This window comes from Bacillus rossius, chromosome 1 (genome assembly GCF_032445375.1).
Source record: "Bacillus rossius redtenbacheri isolate Brsri chromosome 1, Brsri_v3, whole genome shotgun sequence".
Taxonomy (NCBI): Eukaryota; Metazoa; Arthropoda; class Insecta; order Phasmatodea; family Bacillidae; genus Bacillus; species Bacillus rossius.
Window position 1 is genome coordinate 164,105,636 of NC_086330.1, and position 21,109 is coordinate 164,126,744.

Below are 21,109 nucleotides of genomic sequence, written 5' to 3' on the forward strand. Positions count from 1 at the left end.
TGTTTTTATATTGTGACTGGGTGCGATGACGGTCTGTTTATTTGGGTGGGGGGGGGGGGGTTCTACCTTGGTTGCTGGTGGCTCGCCTGACTCGGGTGGGTCATGGCTAGGGGCGCGTTCCGTTAGCGGGATCGAATACTGGCGGTTGCAGGTCGGGCTTTAGGGTGGCCTTCGGCCATACGATGTCAATATTTACGTGTTCTTTTAATCGTTACGGCATCCTGGGTGGCCTAAACAGCCCGGGGAGTCCTTGTCGACGCGTCCCTGCCTGCAGCCATGAGGCAAAGAACCCTGCCCTCGAGTCAAAATCCTAGTTTTCACAACTTAAATTCATTAATTTTAAAACAGGCAGCAGGGGCGGCATCAAAATTTATATTCATAAAAAAATATTATGGCCATTTATTAATAGCTTAATTTTCTTATAATTTTTAAAATAAACCAAACTTTTAGTATGTATTGTGTGATTTTATAAAAAGTTTTTTTTCCAATTTTTAATTTTGAAAATTATGAGTTGGCCCGGGCCTACCCAGCCTACCCGCTAGAGCTGTCCCTGATGTCTATGGCTGTATTTCAAGACACTAAAATAAGGGTTTCGGTGTTGAATATGCTACATCTTTACCCTGAACATATTTCTAGTGCTCATTAGGACACAGCCAGTCACTTACTTTTAGGCAAGGGATTTTGATGTCCTATCCGTTTACTGTTTTGAAGCCCAAATTCTGCACATACGTGAAGCTCACTTTTTTGTTGATTTCGTCGAGATAGCTGAACTGCAACTGATGCCATTATTGATAATTTTTATGAACATCAGGGGATATACCAAGCGTGTTGGTGTGCCAAATTAAATATTAAGATAACAAAACTAACCTGGAATAAATTTGTACAATTTAATGGTCATAACAACAAATATTCGCAAAATTAAAAATCATTGAGATAATTAAAATTACACCATTTAATTCGCGCGATAGTCTGTTATCTGTATGATTTTTGGTGTAACAAGTGTAGTGATGGTTGCTTAACATTTGCTAAAATGCATTGAAAAAAGTTTATAGCCTATATATAAAACATCATTTATTAAAATGGTTGCTTTTTCGTTACCTAGCAGGGTTTGGGTTTGGACTTGTTCTGAAATACGGCCTGCGATTTAGTTACAGTTGTATCAAAACGATGTAGTTCTAATTCGCTACATAATTCGATTTTCTTGAAATATTGATCTATGTGTTATGTCTACTTCAGGATAAATATTATGCTCATCACGATTCTGTCACATAGGATAATTGATTACTAATTACGCATCTCGTTTATGACATAATCGTGAACACTTCAGCATCTGTAACATTCTTGCAGCATCCCTTGTCTGCGTAGATCAGCGCATCTGTACTACTCCCGAGAATAGGTCTTTGATCTCTAACGCTAAGGAATACATAGTACTATAATTGCTTATGGCTACAACGGCAACGTAAGCCAATATTCACTATGTGAGTACAGTGAAAGAGTTTAATGTTCCAGGTTTGCAGCCTTGGGTATTTGAACAGTTGAACTATCAAAGTTTGTTTACGTTTGGAAGAGGTTTTTTAAATCGCCAATTTGAAGGAAAGGTTTCAAGATCTTGAGTAATAATGGTAATAATTTTTATGAATGTGAAGAAACTTAGATCATCCTTAATATTTTTTTGTTGTTTTTATTTTGTGTAACTGCTTAAAAAAAATAAAATTCTGACAATGGTATATATAAATATTTCTTTAGTCTCTGCAAATGAATGATTCTGTTAAATAATAGTATTACGATATTTTAAGTAGGTAAAGGTAGTTCACCGTTATGAGCAGGTTAGCTACATTTGAAGTACTATAGAATTGTTTAAATGGCTAGTTACGTTTTATATATTTACTTTTCAGATTCTGTTAAATCGTGTGAACTTTTAGGTTAGCTATATTTAAAATAATGTTAAATGGTGTAAATGATTTAAAGTTAATGTAATGTTAGCGTAATTAAAATATTTAACTTTCGGAATAGGTTGTACCTATTCAAAACACCATTTTTGGAATTTTATTTTATTTTTTCAGAAGTGCACCTTTGCTTAGAAATCACCCATCTGACAGTAAAAGAGTTTACATGCTTGAAAATTAATCGTAGAAACTGAAGTGTTAAACTTGTTACTTTTATCCAAAAACAGTGGTTAGATAAGATTCTCTTTATTATACTTTTGTGTTGCAGTTGTTTTATTCATTCTTCAAGTCTTTGGTTGGTAAAGACGTTGTGGTGGAGTTAAAAAATGATGTTAGGTAAGTTTATTTTTTGATATGTTTGTTGGTATTCCATTTTTTTTTTTTGCTAAATATGTAGTGTACGGATTAGCGTCAAAAAAAAAATTTAAAAATCTGAAATAACTTTCATTATATGCTCTTTTACGTCCTCTTTTGATTACAGCCTGCGGCGATAAGGAATTCCAATTACTTTTGGAGATATCGCCGTTCTTATTTTGCAATACAAGACCTATGTAATCATTCGACCGTCGCCATTTTATATTTTGCCGTGTGCGCGTGAATGCCTAAATAACAGAAATTTTCCATTAGGTAAGGTTAGATACATTATAAATACTTCAAAATAAACGGAAATTAAAAATAATATCAATTAATTTTACTTGTTGTATAGTTTTAAGTATGTATAATGTAACTGACCTGACCTAACAAAACGGGACAAAGGTAGATTAGGTCAGGTCAGCTACATTATAAATACTTTGAAACTGAACTGAAATTAAAAGTAATAAAATTAATTTTAATGGTTGTTTAGTTTTAAAGTATTTATAATGTAGTTGACCTGACCTAACAAACCGGGACAAAGGATGAACAGTAGGAACTCACGTAATTTTCTTTTTGCATGATTTAGTCGTTCACGTGGGAGACCTAAGATGCACATAAAGTTCTGCCATTCCCCATTACACCCGAACAATTAACCTTGAGCCAACTTCGGGATTTGTTTTATTTTGCGCAGGTAAAATGAATTCAAATCTTAAAAGTGGTCGGTTAGGTTAGCTACATTAAAACACTATTGATGGTTAGTTAGGTTAGTATAGCTACATTAAAATAAACAGAGAAATATAAATATTAATAAATAAACCCGAGGTTGGCCGAAGGTGAATTGTTCGGGTGTAATCGGGAATGGCAGAACTTTATGCGCATCTTAGGTTTCCCCGTTCACCTACGTCGCAAAAAAAAATCATACTTGTAAACAGTGGCGAGGCGTGAGGTTTATATGAGGGGAAGCAACAACTCCGTTCACATCAAAACTAGAGGGGGGGGGGATGGTCCGGCGGCCCTCCCCCGGGAAAATATGGATTTCAAGGTACAAAAGTGTGCTATTTAAGTAGTTTTCTTAACTGAACATTGACTATTCCACAGGTAGAAAAATTGACATTTTTTTTTTAAATAAATTATTTTTAAAAAATAATGTTTGACTTAAATGATTCTGATAGTAAAATACCTACTCTACATTACTTATATACTAAGTGGGAGTATAGTATCATCGATATCTGGTACAAAATATATAAACAGACAACACATGGCAAAGTAAGTACTTAAAATAAAGAGAAGAACCTCATAAAAATGTACTAGAATAGTAAAAATTAAATCTTGGTATTTTTCGTACCAACACAAAAGAAATAATCTTCATACGTGATCAGAAACTCGGTTAACTGACATGTGTACCAAAAAACTGGCACGTCAATCATTCCTGAGACGCCAAGATTTTTTTTCCTAGCCTAAATTATTCTAAGTGTGTAAGGGGAGGGTCCAGGTTAGGGGAGGACCTAAGTGTGTCTCAGGCTGAAGCCTATACACTCTACCATGCGGGTTTTTAACCATGCGGGACAAGGGCGCGTGCATCGTGTGCTTATTGGGGTATACTGGCCAGCCATGGCTGCGATTGGCGCCATGACTGACGCCCCATTGGTCGTCTAGCTTAAAAGATAGCTAATGTGACCCAGGTAAAACCTGCATAGACACAGGGAAAACCATGGGCCGGGTCATGCGGGGATCAATTAACATGCATTAAGCAAGCAGGTAACTACTGGACAAGAGGGAAGAAGGGTCCAGGTAAAAAGAGTTGGAGGTGCTGAAAAATCAACCATGCTGGAGTTGGGTGCTTGGGCCTTGCGGCCCGCATTTAAATGTTGGGTACGCCTGGGTTATTATTAACCAGGGGCGCATGCGCCCCCAGGGGCGGGCGATTTCACTCGTCAGCCCAGCCCAGCTGCCCAGGCAGCCACAGTTAAACCAGATATGGGCAGACGAGCCAGTAAACCGGCTCGAACTGCAGGCGTACGGGGCGAAAGGCAGCCTGACATTGCGCCATCTTCATCTTCCTTCTTCCAGTCAACAGCCAACAACCTTTCAAGCCAGGGTGGGGGTAAGTCGTTCAGGCGAATTAAGTATCTTGCGAGTCGGACCGTCTTGTCCTCCAAAATCCCGGGACGGTTGAAGGTCGCGCCGCCCAGGCTACCACTGGCTCCAACAGGGCCCCAACTTAAAGGCGCCGCTATCTCTTCCTTCAGAGTTACGATGCTGTTCAGTTCCGTTGCGCGCGCGGCAGTTCACAGCTCCGCAATTTCCAGCCCGCAGTTCGTCTACACTTCGCATCTAGGGCACATCGAGCTCCCCTGCGGTGCCTTCGCCGACAAAGCTGCTTCCTGCCATGCGTCGAGCTGCATTCAGGCTACCTTTCACCCCGATAGCCGTAATAACGACTCCACAGGCCGGCCATTGGTCCGCGGACTGCTATTGGTTATTCACAGTCACCCCAGTGAGATTGCAACTCTCGAGCTGGGATCCCGTATCCGCCAACCGTGGGACGCGTACGCCCACAAATCCCCCACGCACTGCCAGCCAACAGCCCGCGGGAGAGATGCGCGCGTCCCGAGAGACGACCGCCGACTGAAACGCGACCTCGCCACCTGCCCTGCTGAACTGTGGCGGACATAGCCGAAGCAGTCGGCGGTAGAATTCCACCGTCTGCTTCAGCCATGTTCGCTTTAGTTCGGCAAGAAAGCGCTACCTTCGTAGCTTCTACCACGTGTTTTTACAGCCAATCCCCTCCCTGAACCTTTGTACCATGCCACCCCCCCTTCCAAAAGGAAACTACTGCGGCAGCCTTCCTGCTGAAAGCGGTCCTACCAGCGCTTCTAAACCTAGCAACGCTTCTAAAACAGCATGTTTTGTGTGTCAACGAGTTCTTTTCTTATAGCGCACAGCGCACAGTACTGGGTCCCAAGAAGATAGTGTAAAAAATACATACACCTAACGGCACGAGCCAAAGTAAAATACTATTCTCATTCTGAATAAAATATTTATTTACAAAATACAATGTCTGGAAACTGCCTGGGCAAGCACTGCTTGCCTTGCTTGCCCTGACGAGACGCCACTGCTTGTAAACAAGCAACAATGTTGAACGCCGCATGAGTGCACAGGATGAAAATTAAAAAATTCGATATCTCCTAAAGTATTTGGAATTTCTCATCTCCGCCGGGTTTAATGAAAAGAGGAAGTTAAAGAGCACAGAATAAAAGTATTTTCGGAATTTAAATTTTTTTTTAACAAATATCGCTCAAATATGAAAATTAAAAAATTCGATATTTCCTAAAGTATTTGGAATTTCTTATCTCCGCAGGCTGTAATGAAAAGAGGACGTAAAAGAGCATATAATGAAAGTTATTTCAGATTTTTAAAAAAATTTTTTGACGCTAATCCGTACACTACATATTTACCCCGCTACTCTACATATTTACCGTTAATTAAATTGCTTGAAGCTTTACAGTTATGTTGTTCTTGCTTTAAAGGCAAGCATTGTAATTATTAACTTAAAACATTGGGATTGCCACATGATAACATGCTGAAATAGTGTGACTTTGTACTGATATGATGATAATTACACATTAATGTGTTTTAGGCATCTTACTAGTATTATAATATTAAAAAAAGCAGCATGATGTTGACATATATTTTTTATAGATTACTACATGGGTAATGTCTATCAGTAAATATTTGACTAGTACATAGGCACCGTGTGCACCACTTTTGCAGCGATTGTGGTAACTTACTGCAGGACGGCAGGAATCTAGACACTGCACATCACCAGCCTTCAGGGAAATGGTCAAAACGACTAGCTGTGTGGATGGTTATAAAAAGTGGAAAGGTAACACAAATTGCTCTGTGGTTAGGTGCAGTAATGCTTACAGAAATACGTACCTAATCAGATATTGTGTTTAATTCATACCCAAAGTGAAAAACTGTAGAGGAATGATGAAATTTGTGGATTTAAGTGTAGGTGTACACAGGCAAAAGTAAGTAGGCATATACTATTAGGGAGTCCATTAATTTATGCACAAATTATGTGGAGAGTATGTTACTGGCACTAAATAAACAAAACTAACTATGAAACAATACAACAGATATTAACTTGTAAGGATGTCACATCTTGTTATACATGTTTTAAGCATGGTCTGTGAATTTAGAGACATAATTTTTGCCATCATTCATCACTATTAAGTCATTTCAATAGAATATTTTCTCATTATGAAATGCACTTATATTTTGATATTAACTTTACAAAATTACTATTTATAAATGTTTTATTGATGTATAATGTTAGATACCTAAAGTTTACTGTTTATTTTATTTTCAGCCTTTACATTTCATTTTGGTAACCATTAACTGTCAAAAATGTGTTGTGTTAATTTCATTGGAAACAAAAGGTTGGACAACCCAAAATCCTGCATTGGTCTCCATTATATATCCAAAAAAAATATAAAAGAAAGGCTGCCTCATTGCATGTGCCTGAGAGGTATGAAAGAGCTACAAAAAGATTAAGAAATAGTAATGACATAAGTAAGTTTTATGGTTTATGTAATTTCCAAAATAGTGTTATTGAGATAAACAAAGTTGTATTATAAACAGATGTAAATGAAACCATTGTTTGTGATTTTGTTTTTTCTTGCACAGTTAATGAGAGTGAATGTCTACCAAACATCTTGTTACCACTCACCACCTCCGGCTAGCTCAAAATTAGGTGATGAGTGAACATACAGTTTGGTAGCAGGTCACGAAGAAATTCATATACAATGTTTGATGTATTATCTTTTGTTTTTTATTTACTTAAAATCAAAATATCTTCCGCACAACAGAACACAAAAGAAATGTAAATGTACCTTGAGAAAATATAAAACACGGAGCCATCGCCCGACCACAGCCTACTTGGCTTGGTGTTCGAACAACAACTGCCCGGCACGGTGCTCGGACAATGACTAACTTTACAGCCTTCTTCCCTTTGTGCGGGCAGTGTCCTGGGCTCACTGACGTAATTCTCAGCCAATCACGGTGCATGGAAACAGAAACTTCCACGAAATGCTTACTTTTGTTCCCACGAAGCAGCAATTTTGTCTCTCTCACACTCCAGTGACAGTGACTCAAACGTCTAGCATGTGAAACAAAGCCTCGGTCGTGGAAATAACGAAGGAGAATTACGTCAGCAATCCTTCCCACACAATGAAGCCAGGGGAAAGAAGAAGAAAATAAAAACCTCGAAAAATAAACTTATGAATTATAAAAATAAAAACAACAAACCCGGAGAATTACTTTCACAAAAACTTCTAAAAGGAAAAACTTTATATCTAACCTGAAATATGAAACAATTTATAAAAAAAATATTCTTACTGGATTGCATGGGGAAGGCTGTTATCTGTGTCATTACAATCTGTTCCATTACATGCTTACCTGAATTTTTTAAAGAAATTTTAAAATAGTTCAGGAACGAGTGGTGTGTTTAATGAAATACCAAAGTTTCAAGGATACCCCTAAATAAATGATAAGACAGAACTGGGAGACTTCATGGGTGTGGGTGTGACATTTGCAGTTTTCAACCTATTATTAAATTAGCTACTTATTGGAACACAATATTACAGAAATATTAGTGAAGAAAATTGTTTCTTGTCCTGTTTTGCTATGAGGGTGATGTTCGGGGTTCAACGTACAACTGTAACACACATCTTCACTACTACTCTAATGCTGCTAGCATCTACAATGGGTAATTATTTTTTTTGCCCAGCAGGGAAAGTATTGTGTAAACAATGCATGCGGTGTTCAAAAGAAAGTACCCTTAATGCAGAGCAATAATTGATTGTATGGAAATTAAAGTTGAACAGCCACCGAATGTTGATCAAAAAGTGTTTCTATACCTTCATTACAAGGGTACTTACACAATAAAATTCCTTTTACCATGTGGAATGGTACATTCAAAACTAAATGCTACAGTGGTACAGTAGAGCACCCCTCAACCGTAATTCCCACAAACGGAACTCCCGATATTCGGAACTAATTTTCCAAAAAAATATTAAAACATTACAAAACATCTCCAAAACATTTCCGCACTGGAACGAGGCGTTTTTGCTTTTGCCTGACTGTACACTGTCAGAGAGCTAATTATAGCCAGTCTTTCCCGCGCCTTGCTTAAATACACCGTTGGTTTTCGCGTCGGACGTGAATTACTATATATATGTTTATGCTATAAGTATTTTTATTGTTTCACTATGTCAAGTAAACTGAAAATTCCAGCCGGCCCGAGAGTATGTACACCGACTCCCACTACACACGCTGACACACGTGATAGCGAGTAACATTTATTTCCAACGTGTGTTGCTTTCAGTTTGTAGACAATAATTTAGTGTACAAATATGTATTATGTACATATTTATACGTTAATATATGGTTAAACAGTCCACATTTACCTGTATTTCTCTATCTCTGTGTTTTTAAACGAGATGCTTGAAGTGTTATTCTTGTGTATGTGAAATGTAAACTGTGCGTGGCAGTGACTATACACTATCCGGAAGTGTGAATCACTAGCACGTCAACACAGAAGTAACACAACACTGCAGCTGTAGTCCTACTACCTCCACCGAACTCTCTCCTTGCCCTCTTCGCTCACGCACGCACCCACCCACCCACAGAGATAAGAAACACGTGCCTGCCAGCTTGCTTAAATGAAGGTCATTCAACCGGCCCGGAGGCCGGCCCTACCGCAACTCCCCTTACCCGGAATTTTCCCATAGCCGGAATAGACCTCCCCCCAATGATTCCGGTTGAGGGGTGCTCTACTGTAGTACATAAAAGCAGTTTTCAATAACTTAAACATGCTAATGTAATACATTTATTAAATAAACATGTATATTATGTATATTGGTAAAGATAAGTTAGATGAAAAGAGAAAACAAATCTAGGTGAAAACAGAGAAAAACAGGTGACGTACAATCTGCGATGAATGGCATTTGTTATAATAATGTGTTTTTTTATTATTATATTTTTATTACTGAACCAAGTTTATGTAAATAGTAAAAGGTTTCTATTTTATCAATGAAATTCTCAGTGTACGTTAAGTTATTTTCTAATGTTGTTCATACATGTTTTTTTCTACAATAAAAATAGTATCTAACACTGGGTATAATACCTAAAATAGGCTAAATCTTTTAATTGAACATTTTCCCTTTTGTTTAGAAATAAATATTTAAAACTAACATTTATTACTGCTTTTATTATGCACTTATACCAGCATGAAAATGGACACTTAACTTCTAATAATCTTTTAGCCCTGCCTCCACTAACTATACAATACCGTCTGAGCTTCCATAAAGCCATGAACTATTATTAGTCCTCAATAAACACCTATTGATTTATATTTTCTTTGTTGTTGGTTATGAATTCATATTCCATATATTTCCATATTTAACATTTTGTGCGGCTATACAAACTAGAATTTAATGAAATTTTGCAAAAAAAAAAAAAAAAAAAAAGAATTTGTTAACAAGTGAAAATTTTCTCTTTTCACTACGATGCAGAGTTTTGTTTCATGGAACCATTGCCTGGTCACATATTTTTAAATAAATGTTAAGTGCCTACGCATTGCTAATACACCTAGTTTTCGTAATGTCTGTTCCTAGCATTCGATGGTCTGAAAGCTAATTTAGTAGTCAAACAGTTACTCCAATTTTGTAAGATTTCTGTAGTTATATTTCTGCACTCGTCTATCAGTACTGCATTTCCACAGATTCTAATAAAACACTAATTATGCTTCTAAGTTGCATTACAGTCCTGCTCTGATTTCTTGCTTTTAATAATTAATGCAAAAGACATGGAATATTAACAATGGCATTTAATTCTAATGTAGAAGCGGGTACATGATATTTTTAGATGTCTTGAGGAATATGTCACTTATTCACTTTCCTTTAGAATACTTTTCTTTTACAGCCCTAGTCAAACATGGATTTCCGCATGTTTGTGGAATGTCAATTTTCGAAATAATATATTCAGTGTTAACGTAGTGAAAAACTGCAGTAACGTGTTTACAGCAGTTTCCAAGTTCTGCCAGGCAAGGACATTTTCTATTTATACTATTTCTTCTGCCGTCAATTTACAAAACAAAATAATGTATAAATAAATAATAAAACTAAATAAATAAAGTGAAGTATATAAACACATGGAGAGAATTAATGAGTTACTTGGCAGGGTGGAAGAGAAACAAATGATTGCCAAATGACTTCTGCTTTTAATACAGGCAATTTACTTCCTTGACATAATTCACACGACCACTGATATACATATTTTTTCCTGCCAATAATTCATTCTCACTAATTATTATATATTAAATCACTAGGAAACCACATGTAATTTCTGTATGAACTTAATTAGAGTAAGAATTTGTCAGTGTAGGTACTCCGTGTCCCGGAGAGAGGTGGGTCCCGTCAGTCCTGCAAGTAGTTAGGAAGTGAAACACTATACACATTGCCACCAGTATGATTTTTCACCTGTGCGCGGTCCTACTGCAAAGTCCTACTGCAAATAACTGTGAAGATTGACTAACCTTTAAATTAGGGTGAGTTAAAAATTTCCAAAATTTAGTTGGCCAACAATCTAACACTCAAAATTATTAGTAATAGCATTACACTTAATTTCAGATTAGCACAAGTGAACATGTGTAATTACTGCGCCTCACACACTTGCTCTACAGCAGAGTGGCACTGTTTTTCTTGTGGGCCCCCCAAGAGGAACAACAACGGGAGGTATTTTGTAGGCATGCTTATAGTCTTTTAAACATAAAAACCTCGTAACCTCATTTCTCTCAATTTATGCCAAAATTTTATGAAAGAACATTATACGGTGGACACTAATCTGGCATTTTATGATTTGGCACATTCTGTATTCCAGCACCAACCGAGCTGCTCACGTTCAGATGTTTTGATGAGATTTAGCCATTCAAAATCCCATCAAAATTGGAAAAAAATAGTCTGAAAATTATTTGTACATTGTTTTGTTATCTAACAATTAATTAGCTGGGTTGTTCTGTCACTACCCTTAGTTTATTCGCCCCTGTATGTAAGAAAAATTAATTATTTTATGAAATGCAGTCGCTCTGGTTTAGAATGACTTTGGTAATACTATTCATGTTACCATCTGATGAAGCATTTTCTGTAATCTGGCACCTGCTTAGTACGTAACATGCCGGGTTATGAGAAGTTTACTGTACTTATTCTCTTTTTTTTTCTTTCTATTAATTATGAATAAAATTTATGTCATTGTTTTTGCATTTGTAAATATATATTAGGTATTACTTTGTTGCATTATGTGACAAATTATAATGTACAAACTTGTTAGGATATTTGGTTGTCTATAAGTTATTTTAAATTCCATTCACACACCTGGCACCAAGAAGCTTTGAAATATGAAAATACATATTTTTGTTGGCCACCAAGAAGTTATGAAATATGAAAATATATTTTCTGTTGGATTTTTCACAATTTCAGAATTATTAGCTTCAATATTTCTATGTTTATAAATTACAGTACCCTACATATTAACACAAGTAAATGTTTACACCCCACACATAACACAAGTGAATGTTTACTTATCTTTTAAGTTCTAAGTTTTTGTTTATAGATTTAATAGTTGTCTAGTATGTATTTGTATGTTTGTCAACCTTATTTTAGTGATCAATGCCTAGCAGGGAGTAACCTAGTCTTAAGCCATCTTTTGACTGTACCTCATATGTGGGTGATATCATTTCAGCATTTGTGGAACGCTGCATTCAGTAGATCAGTATCTGAACATTAAGTTGACTGATATCAGTGTGACAGATCCAGACAAGTACCCGCACATGGCAAGTATAGTTCATAATACTATAATTAACTAAAAGTAGTTTACTATTACAATACATACATATTTCTTCCAATAGTTATTCCTCAAGCGATGACATTATGTATTTATTTATGAACTAAATTTTTTTTTTATTATGAGTTTGTGTTATAGAGCATGGTATTTTTATATGATCCAATTTATGAAAAGATAGTATATCTTTTTAAAATCTTTACTGAATAATTCGGCACCTTGTTTATTTAACTATTCTTGAGTGAGTAAATGTCAAAGGGGCTAAAAAATTTTTACTAACTAGTTAAAAATTAAAGGAATTTAAATAGGTATAAATTAGAATAGTAAATAATGACTGATAAATAGTATTTTAGTTTTAGCTGCTGTTGTAATATTTAGACAGAATGTCCAGTAATAAATACAAATGAATGGTACTTGACATTCAACAAAAATTAACAATTATCGACCAGCTAGACGTAAAATATGGTTATGTTTAGTGATATGTACTGTAACTTTTTCTGTTGATTACATCTAACACTTTATTGTCTATTACATAAACTTCATACCTACCAGTGATGGTCTAGATATTTGGGATACAAAAATTTTAACGGAACAGTTTTGTTTGATAGATTTAACCATGTTTTTCGGATAGCTGTCGACTCCTTACCAGTGATTACCAGAGTCTACTGTATGCAGATTTTAGTGCTGGTAAAGACATTTAGTTTTCAATTGATTTTTCATTACTTCATTCTAAAAGAAATTAAAAAAAAAATAAGGTGTCATTATAAAGCAATCATACTGGAGTCAATTTTTTTGAGCAAAGAATATAAAAATGTCTTATTAATTATCCATTGGGCTATTTCACTCCCCCCCTTTGTTTTATCCACAACGGTTAAGGCCCTCTTTAAAATATTAGGGTCCCGGAAAATTAAGTGGTTCAGGGACCCATGAAGTGTAATACCACCACTGGAACCATCCCAGCATTTGTCTGGAGTAATTATGGGAGACCACGGAAATTCTTAGTCAGAATGGGCTCAAGGACCCGAATCATTGTAGTCCAGTGTTGCTACCAGTGTGCTGTCTAATTCCTAAAAGTTAGAGTTGTGTTTTTTGAGCTGGCACTTGACAGACAACAGATGACAGTCTGGGGACATTGCGAGGCCACCATATTACAAAGTAAGGAGCTGCACTTCAACACTTAAATGACCTCTGGTAAGGAATGGCATTGTTTTGTCATTGAAAGACAGCAGATTTAAAACTTAAAAGCATCTGATGTACATTTACTGGAAGTGCAGAATGAATCAAGCCTCTATAAATTATATGTTCACAGACATATGTAATGTTTCCCAGACACATAAACACTATCTACACTTGCTAAGTCCTCGTCTATGTTCTTAAAGCACACAGTGCGTGAGACTTTTGTCACCATCAACATTTACCATTGTAAGTTCATGTGCTCATTCAAAATTAGGGACTTTGGCTTTCAGTTGTGTCTTTAACCATTTTAATTTATAAGAAAAATGAATAAAAAAAATTGCTTTATTCATATTTATGCTTCTTAAAAGCTAAACTTTAGTCAGAAAATATTAAAAAAATTTTTTTTGATGATAAAGTATATAAAAGTTAAAATATATTTTGAAAATAATCTGATAACTTACTTATATTGACAACACTGCCACTCTGTTCACATTAACTAGAAAATTATTTTCAATGGCTTCATATGCCGTTCCAACATTATCTGTAATTGTACAACCTGTTTGTGGCAACTGGTTTAAAACTGTGTTGCACCACCTACAAGAAAGGCATTTGTTTTCTCCATGTCCCAATATATTTCTAAATGTGTTTATGACAGTGCGTTTTACAATGCTTTCTTATTTTCTGATGATTATCTTCCTATAATAGGGCTATTTAGGCTGGTATTTATAGTCGCATCTTGAGCAATGTCTTGAGACTGTCTTGACGAAGACGGTCTTGTTTCTCAAGGCAGCGATTTCAATCTCCATGTTTCATAGTCCGCGAACAAGACGAGCTTCATGAAGACTGCATGCTCAAGCAAGAGCTTGTTTGCCGTACTTATGGCTTGACGAAGCACTTACTTGAGACAGCCGAAAAGACACGAGCATACACGAACTTTGGCGATCGAACTGTTTTCGTTAAATATTCTGGTACTATTCACACCAAGCACTGAAACCCCAGAATTTGAGGCTATTTATAGTAACAAGATTTAGTGAGTATATATATCACTACATTCGAAGTGCGTTTGTACGTTGATGTGAGGAATTGGTTTATTGTTTTAATACTCTTGAATCACACATGGAAAAATTGATGTTTTGCGACCACAAATATGCATACCTTCTAGTACATCTCAGCTTGTCACTTGAGATGAATGAAATTAAGAACTCTATAGACTTTTGTCTTTCCTGTGCAAGTTTAACATTAAGAAATTACGTATCTAACGATTTAATAATACCCTTTTAAAAAATAATAATATTAAGTTAGCATCTTCAGAACTATTAATACTGAATTACTACTTGTTTAAAAGCTACCTGTCTTTACAGAATTATCAAAAAATATTTCAGGTAGTGAAAAACTTTATTTTGAGAAAATGTCACTCTGCTTCAGCTTCAGGATAAGGTACAGTAAATGTTAGTTTAATAAAAATATCAGATTTAACTACACAGTAAAAGAAAATTTTTAATTTAAGTAAGAAAAATGTATGTTTAGAATTATAACAATAAGTTTGAACGAATCTGATAAGGGTACATAGTAAGGAACTTAAAATTTTGTAAACCCCTTTATAAAGTGTTTGTTCATCAATAATATAAGACATTAATTTCCTCATATAATAGGTTAATTTTTCTTGTTCAAGTTACTTGTGATTCTATAATTTAATCGTATTATAAGTAAAATATATAGACTACAGTATGTCTCAAAGCCTACTGCGTATGAAATAACCAAATTATTAAATTGAGCTATGTATTTAAATATATTATAACAAATAGATTTAAAAAAAATTAATCTAATAAAATTTCTCTTAAAGCTATATTTGCATTTTTCATTTACTGTAACTATAAAAAAAAATATTTTGTCAGTGCCAGGATTTGAACCAAATTTGCATTGTTTGCTCAATCTACAGATTTTGAAACCCATCTCCCTAACCATTACACTACGAAACCTCTTACGAGTTTTTGTGGAAAATTATGGTATATCAATAGTGTAATGCCACTTTTTCTTAAATTATTTTTAATGAATTTTGGGTGTCACGAATGTAGAATTAAATTTTCTGATTGTGATATGTACCATCAACCATCATTAAACGCATCGTTTTCCACATCCATTGTACTCGTTCTGTGATCGATACATAAATAAACGTGTCTGTTTAGCACTTGAAAATGTAACCACTGGTCACAAACAAACACTAAACTCATTTAAAATACATATAAAATTGCTTCAGCACTTCATACAGGATTTATTTAAGTTTAAAAATATGAGGTTCACGAGAATCCGCCATTTTATACATTGCGATCAGAACAAGCAATTGCTTGAGACATGCCTGCAGTGGTCTTGGCAAAGACGATCTTATTCGTGTTCTTAAGCACGGTCTCAGCGACTATGAAACATGCTTCTACGATGGTATTCTCAAGCAACGACTATGAGACAGGAGAATGCCCTCTCATAAATAAGAAATATGTGACTATCATAAGATGGTCTTCATCAAGATTGTCTTGTTTGCGATCACTTGAGATCATCTCAAGCAACCTCTATGGCACACAAATGTTAAATAAGAATGCATATAAGAATTTCTTGACGAAGGAATTGCTCAAGACGTGAATATAAATACCACCCTTAATGTTCACTACTACAATAAAATCATGGTATCCTGAGATTATACAGTGTCAAACAATGTTATGGGCAAATCTAAGTTGAAAACTCAATAGTAAAATGTGTTCTTAGTAAATGATGTCTCCGTCATAAATATTTTTTTTTTACCAAGTCTAATTATTGTGTAGTTGGTGGGAGGTAAAATATGTGCTGGACGCACATAACGGTAAGAGCTTCAGTAAAACTCCTACAATTTAAAAACTATTCAAGATATCTAAGTGGCATTTGTTTCAAAAAGCATGACAGTAAGAAAATGATGAATCTTGAAGTTGGAATTGTAGTACTCGGGGGCATATGCTGGGCAGGGATATAAATTCCCCCCCCCCCCCCCCCCCCTTCTCCAAATCCTATAAAATCTATAATTCTCACCAACAAAAGGAAATAATTCGAAAAGCAAACAGCAAGAAAGAGTTTTAGGAGGCATTCATTAATTATTTAAGGACAATTTTGGCCTTTTATGACCCCCTCCCCTCCCTCATGATTTAAGGACATATAAGATTTCTCGGACCACCCTTCCCCCTTCTTACATTTGACCTAGAGTTTCCCTAAACAATGTTAAATAGTTACATGCCTTTCAAAAAGGTTCAGTTACACTAAAAAAGTTATTTTTTTGACATAAATAAAAGCTTTTTATTTTTTTAAAAAATAATTATTTAGTCTTTGGAAGATATGTATTGTAATTAAAGGTAAGTTTTGAAACAAAATCGTAAAGTAAGGAAACAAATCAGTCAAAAAATCCTGTTTTGCATAGCCTACAGGCATCTGTAAATTTCTAAGTACCTACTTATTTTGGAAATGTACTGGAAACATTCATAAACTTCTTGAATATTTTGAAAACTTAGATAATTTTTTTCTTTTTCCATGCAGTGAAAATATTTTGAATGATTTAATATTATGCGTAATGAGGTAGAAGTAAATTTTTTTGATTTTCAAACGCTATTTTGTATCTCTGGCACTAAAACGTGGGCGTATAAAAATTTACTTTGAACCAAAGCTTAGATAATATTAAAACGGTTTAAAATAAATTTGAACATATTTGATAGTAATGAAGTTTAAATATGTTATATATTACAACTCCCATGTTTTTACTGCAATAGTTTCATCAAAAATTGTTTCAGCCATTAGTTTAAGGCAATGTTTAGGCTTTTAACATTAAAATATAGTGGTTTTGATAGTATACCTAATAAAACAGTTATAATTTTTTTTGTCTTTCAACCCTTGTCATTTCCACTTCTTGAAATAATGGTTGATAGTATAAAAATTATTCTGAACAAAAGTTGTAGATAATATTTTAAGGTTTAAAATAAATAAGAATGGATTTTATAGTGAATATGGTATGGAAATTATTAATTATTTTTTAAATTCTATCCAAATTTTTCTCATCCATTTTCCGCAATGGTTTGTTTTATAAAAAATTGTTTCAGACAAAAGTTTTAGATAAAAATTATATCATTTGCAAATAATTTGAATGGATTTGATGCTAGGACTATTAGGGGATTTGTGAATTTTTTGACCTCCAACCCTGGTTTTTTTCCACTTCTTGCTATAATGGTTTGTTGTATCAAAATTGTATTTAGACAAAAGTTTTGGTAATACTCCTACAAGTTATAATATGTTCGAATGGATGCTATATTTGTATTATTATGGGAGTTATAGAGATTTTTCTGTTTTTCAAAAACCTTATTTTATGTATTAGTTTGGTAGTGATTTGTGCAAAATTACAGCAATCATTGTGTCCATAAAATTATGATATATATATATATATATATAAACTTTTGAGTTGACAATGATTTTGGGGTCTATGGACCATGAAACAAAAAAATATATAAAAAAATTTCGGGAATTTGCAACATGGTAACAAAAAGGTAGTCTTTCTTTGAAATCTACCTAAAACTACATACGAGGAATACTTTGCGTAACATAATGAATGACTAAATATGAAACAATGTTAAAGGAAATAGTGAAAGAATAAAAGCCGGTTCAGTTTAGATTATCAATCTTCGTCTGGGCTGAAGTGGTTGGCCAGACATACTGTCCAGTTAGAGACAGCAACAGCTGGTACTTTGTCTATCAACTTGCCTTCCTTGAGCCACTCTGTGTCTTCTCCGCCGGTCAGAGGATGGATCGTATGGCACAACCCTTCCTTGCCGCGCTTCGCTATTTTGGCTGCAATGCACTGCGAGCGGATTTCGACTCGTTTTAAAATATTACATAAGAATGACTTTTGGCCCTCCCTCAATTCCACGAGATAAGGTCATTTAGCTATTTTTAACCCCCTCCCTCACATAATTAATGAACGGCCACTTATCCCCTTTTTTTTTTCCAGAAACAAATAATATCCTGTTTACGCTCCTGGTAGTGCTGTTGTCAGATTATTTTAAACTGTGTTTTTTGGAACGTGAAACTGGCCAAAATAATTGTTTTTAGGATAATTTTTAAGTATGAAACTCTTGGTACAGATTTTTGAAAGCAACACAGATACTTGCATAACACTTTAATCTTTATTTTTAAGCTAAAATATATGGCCACTGCCCAAATCTCATAGTTCTTCTATGCATGGTGGAATTACTGCACACCAGTGTAGAACCTTGTGCTTAGAGGCAATAAATACCATGCTAGAAGCACGAGTAAGACTTGCACCTATCATTACACCCTGAAATAAGTACGTCTCTATCTAATCGGATCTTGTAAGAGGAATCTTGGGAAGGTCTGTGAAATGGGATACTAAATTCATTAGAAAAAAATACTGTATTACAGCTGTGGGATCTTTTAAGTGCCCATCAGTTACTGCAATGGTGTGTATAGACCTAGTTAACGTTGTACTGTTTTGTGAAGCGAACAGTGATAAGTAGAGACGTAAAAAATTTGCATTATTACTAAATGACATCCTAGATTACATCTGAACCAATTGCAAAACACAGACTTGGTTTAGCAGCTCGTCTGTGACAAAGAAACATCTATTTCCATCAAGCTTACATCTGTTACGAGAAACATCAGGTCCTGCTTGTCGAGCTGTTTACATGTTGAAACCCCCATTGTTTGACAAAAAAAAATATTTATGTTATGTATGTCTTATTCTGTCACATGTTAGAGTAAAATACTGAATTTTGAGATATTGATTGTAATATTTCTATTGTTTGTTTGCTCTTAGGGTTGTACTGAACTACAATTTCAATATATTCAGTTCTTATATTTGGTGAAGTTTTATGAGTATTAATTATTGAAAGTTTTTGTAGTGGATTAATGAGGGAACCTAATCTAGTGATTTATTTAGTTCCCCTCCTAGAATGCAGCAACACTCGTCTTCACACTATTTTGTTAAGGAACCCACCTAGTTGGAGGGTGTGTCTGTGCTAGTGAGGCAGGATGAAAAGTGTTATGCTCGCTGGTGCTTCCAGCACAGTATCTCCTCTAAGCTCAAGGCTATGAAAAGGTGCACAGTCTTCTTGTCAGGCATAGAACAACTATGAGGTTTGAGCAGTAACCATAAAATTATATGTTGGAGAAATGAAAATAAAGGTGTAATGCTAGGTCTTTGAGTACGTTCAAGAATATGTATTGAGCATTTCATGTCTAAAACTTACTCTGAAAACATGTGTTTTAGCCCTTGTAATTCTCCTTATAATACAGTTAAAAAAAAACAAAATACAGAAACATAAAATCTCATCTGCCCTCAGTGAATTCTTAAAAGCGTTTTGTAAACAGACACCACATGAAAATTTTGATCAGTTGTTAAATCACGTTTTTTCTGAAGCTCTGCACACCGTATGTGTGTCAAGGTAGGCAGGGTCCTCAATATTTATGGGTGTACTGTATCAAAATACTGAACGTTTGGTTCCACCGTGTGGGCTTTTAGAAAATAGCAAGTAATACTATAAAGCTAATGAAAAAAAAAGCTTTGCAAAATCAAAAAGTGAAGAATTTACATTCACAAATTGTGGTTTTAAAATGATTTAATTTCTTGTTAACAGTAAACAGATTTAGATAATTCTGATGTTACTGTAATTAGCATTGAATAAAACTCAAAATGGTCTTTTATCTTACTTTTTTTGTTACCAACATTAAGTTGATTTGCTATCAAATTGTACTTCAAATAGTTGTAAGGTCAACGGTGATCCATTTTTTTGCAGATTATGGGTGGATGCACCAAGGGCGGCTATAGGAAGACATTCAGGAGGGGCTATCATACAAAGAAAAGATGCATTGGCTTTGGGATATTAACGAGTTTATGGTCTCAAATAATGAACTTATAGTTCCATACAACTTTTAAATGAAAAAAAAAAAAACTTAATTTTTAAGTCAAAATTAATACACCCTCAAAAATAAAACAAAATAATACAATTTGGGCTCAGGAGGGTCTATCACCCCCACTGTGGAGCCGGCTTGGAATGCACGCCTCTGTTAATCTGGTCTCGTGGTTCCTTGCAGCTGTCGGTGAAGAATTGCTTCATCCGAGGCTCCGTAGTGCGGTACGTCCAGCTGCCTGCCGATGAGGTCGACACTCAGCTCCTGCAAGACGCCGCGAGGAAAGAGGCAGCGGCTCAGGCGCGATAGCTCCAACAAGTCACTAGCTTTAAGATGTTTGTTTCTGCTGCCATCAGAACTGACTGTGCGTACAGTTTCATGTTGAACATTTTGTTAGTTTCCACACACTGATGGGAAAACTAGTGTTCATTATCTTTTGATTAATAGTGAAGCGTGATTTTTATTTTTGAAGTATGTAAAGTATTTTGAAAACCTGATTGTGTAAAATATATTTTTTACTAAATGAATTGCTATGTTTTTTATTACTATTTTTGTGAAAAATATTATAATTCAAAGGATTCATTGACTATTTATATATCTGGGTATTTTTTATATTTAATTATGATTACACAGTGTTTATAATTTTAAACTAGCATATTGTTGCCAAATAAACAGTAACACAACTGAAATAAATAATTGTATTTTGAGAAGTAGAGATTTTTATACTATGCTGACAATATTCTCTTTGAACAACCCAAGGTGAGAAAGTATTCCTATTTTGAGGAAAATTCATGTACTTT

At 35.0% G+C, this 21,109-nt stretch overlaps 1 protein-coding gene across 3 annotated transcripts; it reads left to right on the top strand.

The window, feature by feature from the left end:
* Nucleotides 1–1,516: 1,516 nt before the first annotated feature.
* LOC134527082 (U6 snRNA-associated Sm-like protein LSm2) lies at nt 1,517–20,836 on the top strand. 3 transcript variants are annotated; one of them, XM_063359427.1, is made up of 4 exons: nt 1,517–1,622; nt 2,215–2,282; nt 12,105–12,195; nt 20,493–20,836. In XM_063359427.1, the coding sequence occupies exons 1-4, from the start codon at nt 1,620–1,622 to the stop codon at nt 20,616–20,618; spliced, it is 288 nt and encodes a 95-aa protein (XP_063215497.1). In that variant the 5' UTR covers nt 1,517–1,619; the 3' UTR covers nt 20,619–20,836. The 3 variants fall into 3 exon arrangements, with proteins under 3 accessions (XP_063215497.1, XP_063215499.1, XP_063215498.1); XM_063359429.1 differs by lacking the exons at nt 1,517–1,622; nt 2,215–2,282 and adding exons at nt 2,557–2,573; nt 3,233–3,342; XM_063359428.1 differs by lacking the exons at nt 1,517–1,622; nt 2,215–2,282 and adding exons at nt 2,653–2,849; nt 3,233–3,342.
* Nucleotides 20,837–21,109: the final 273 nt, after the last annotated feature.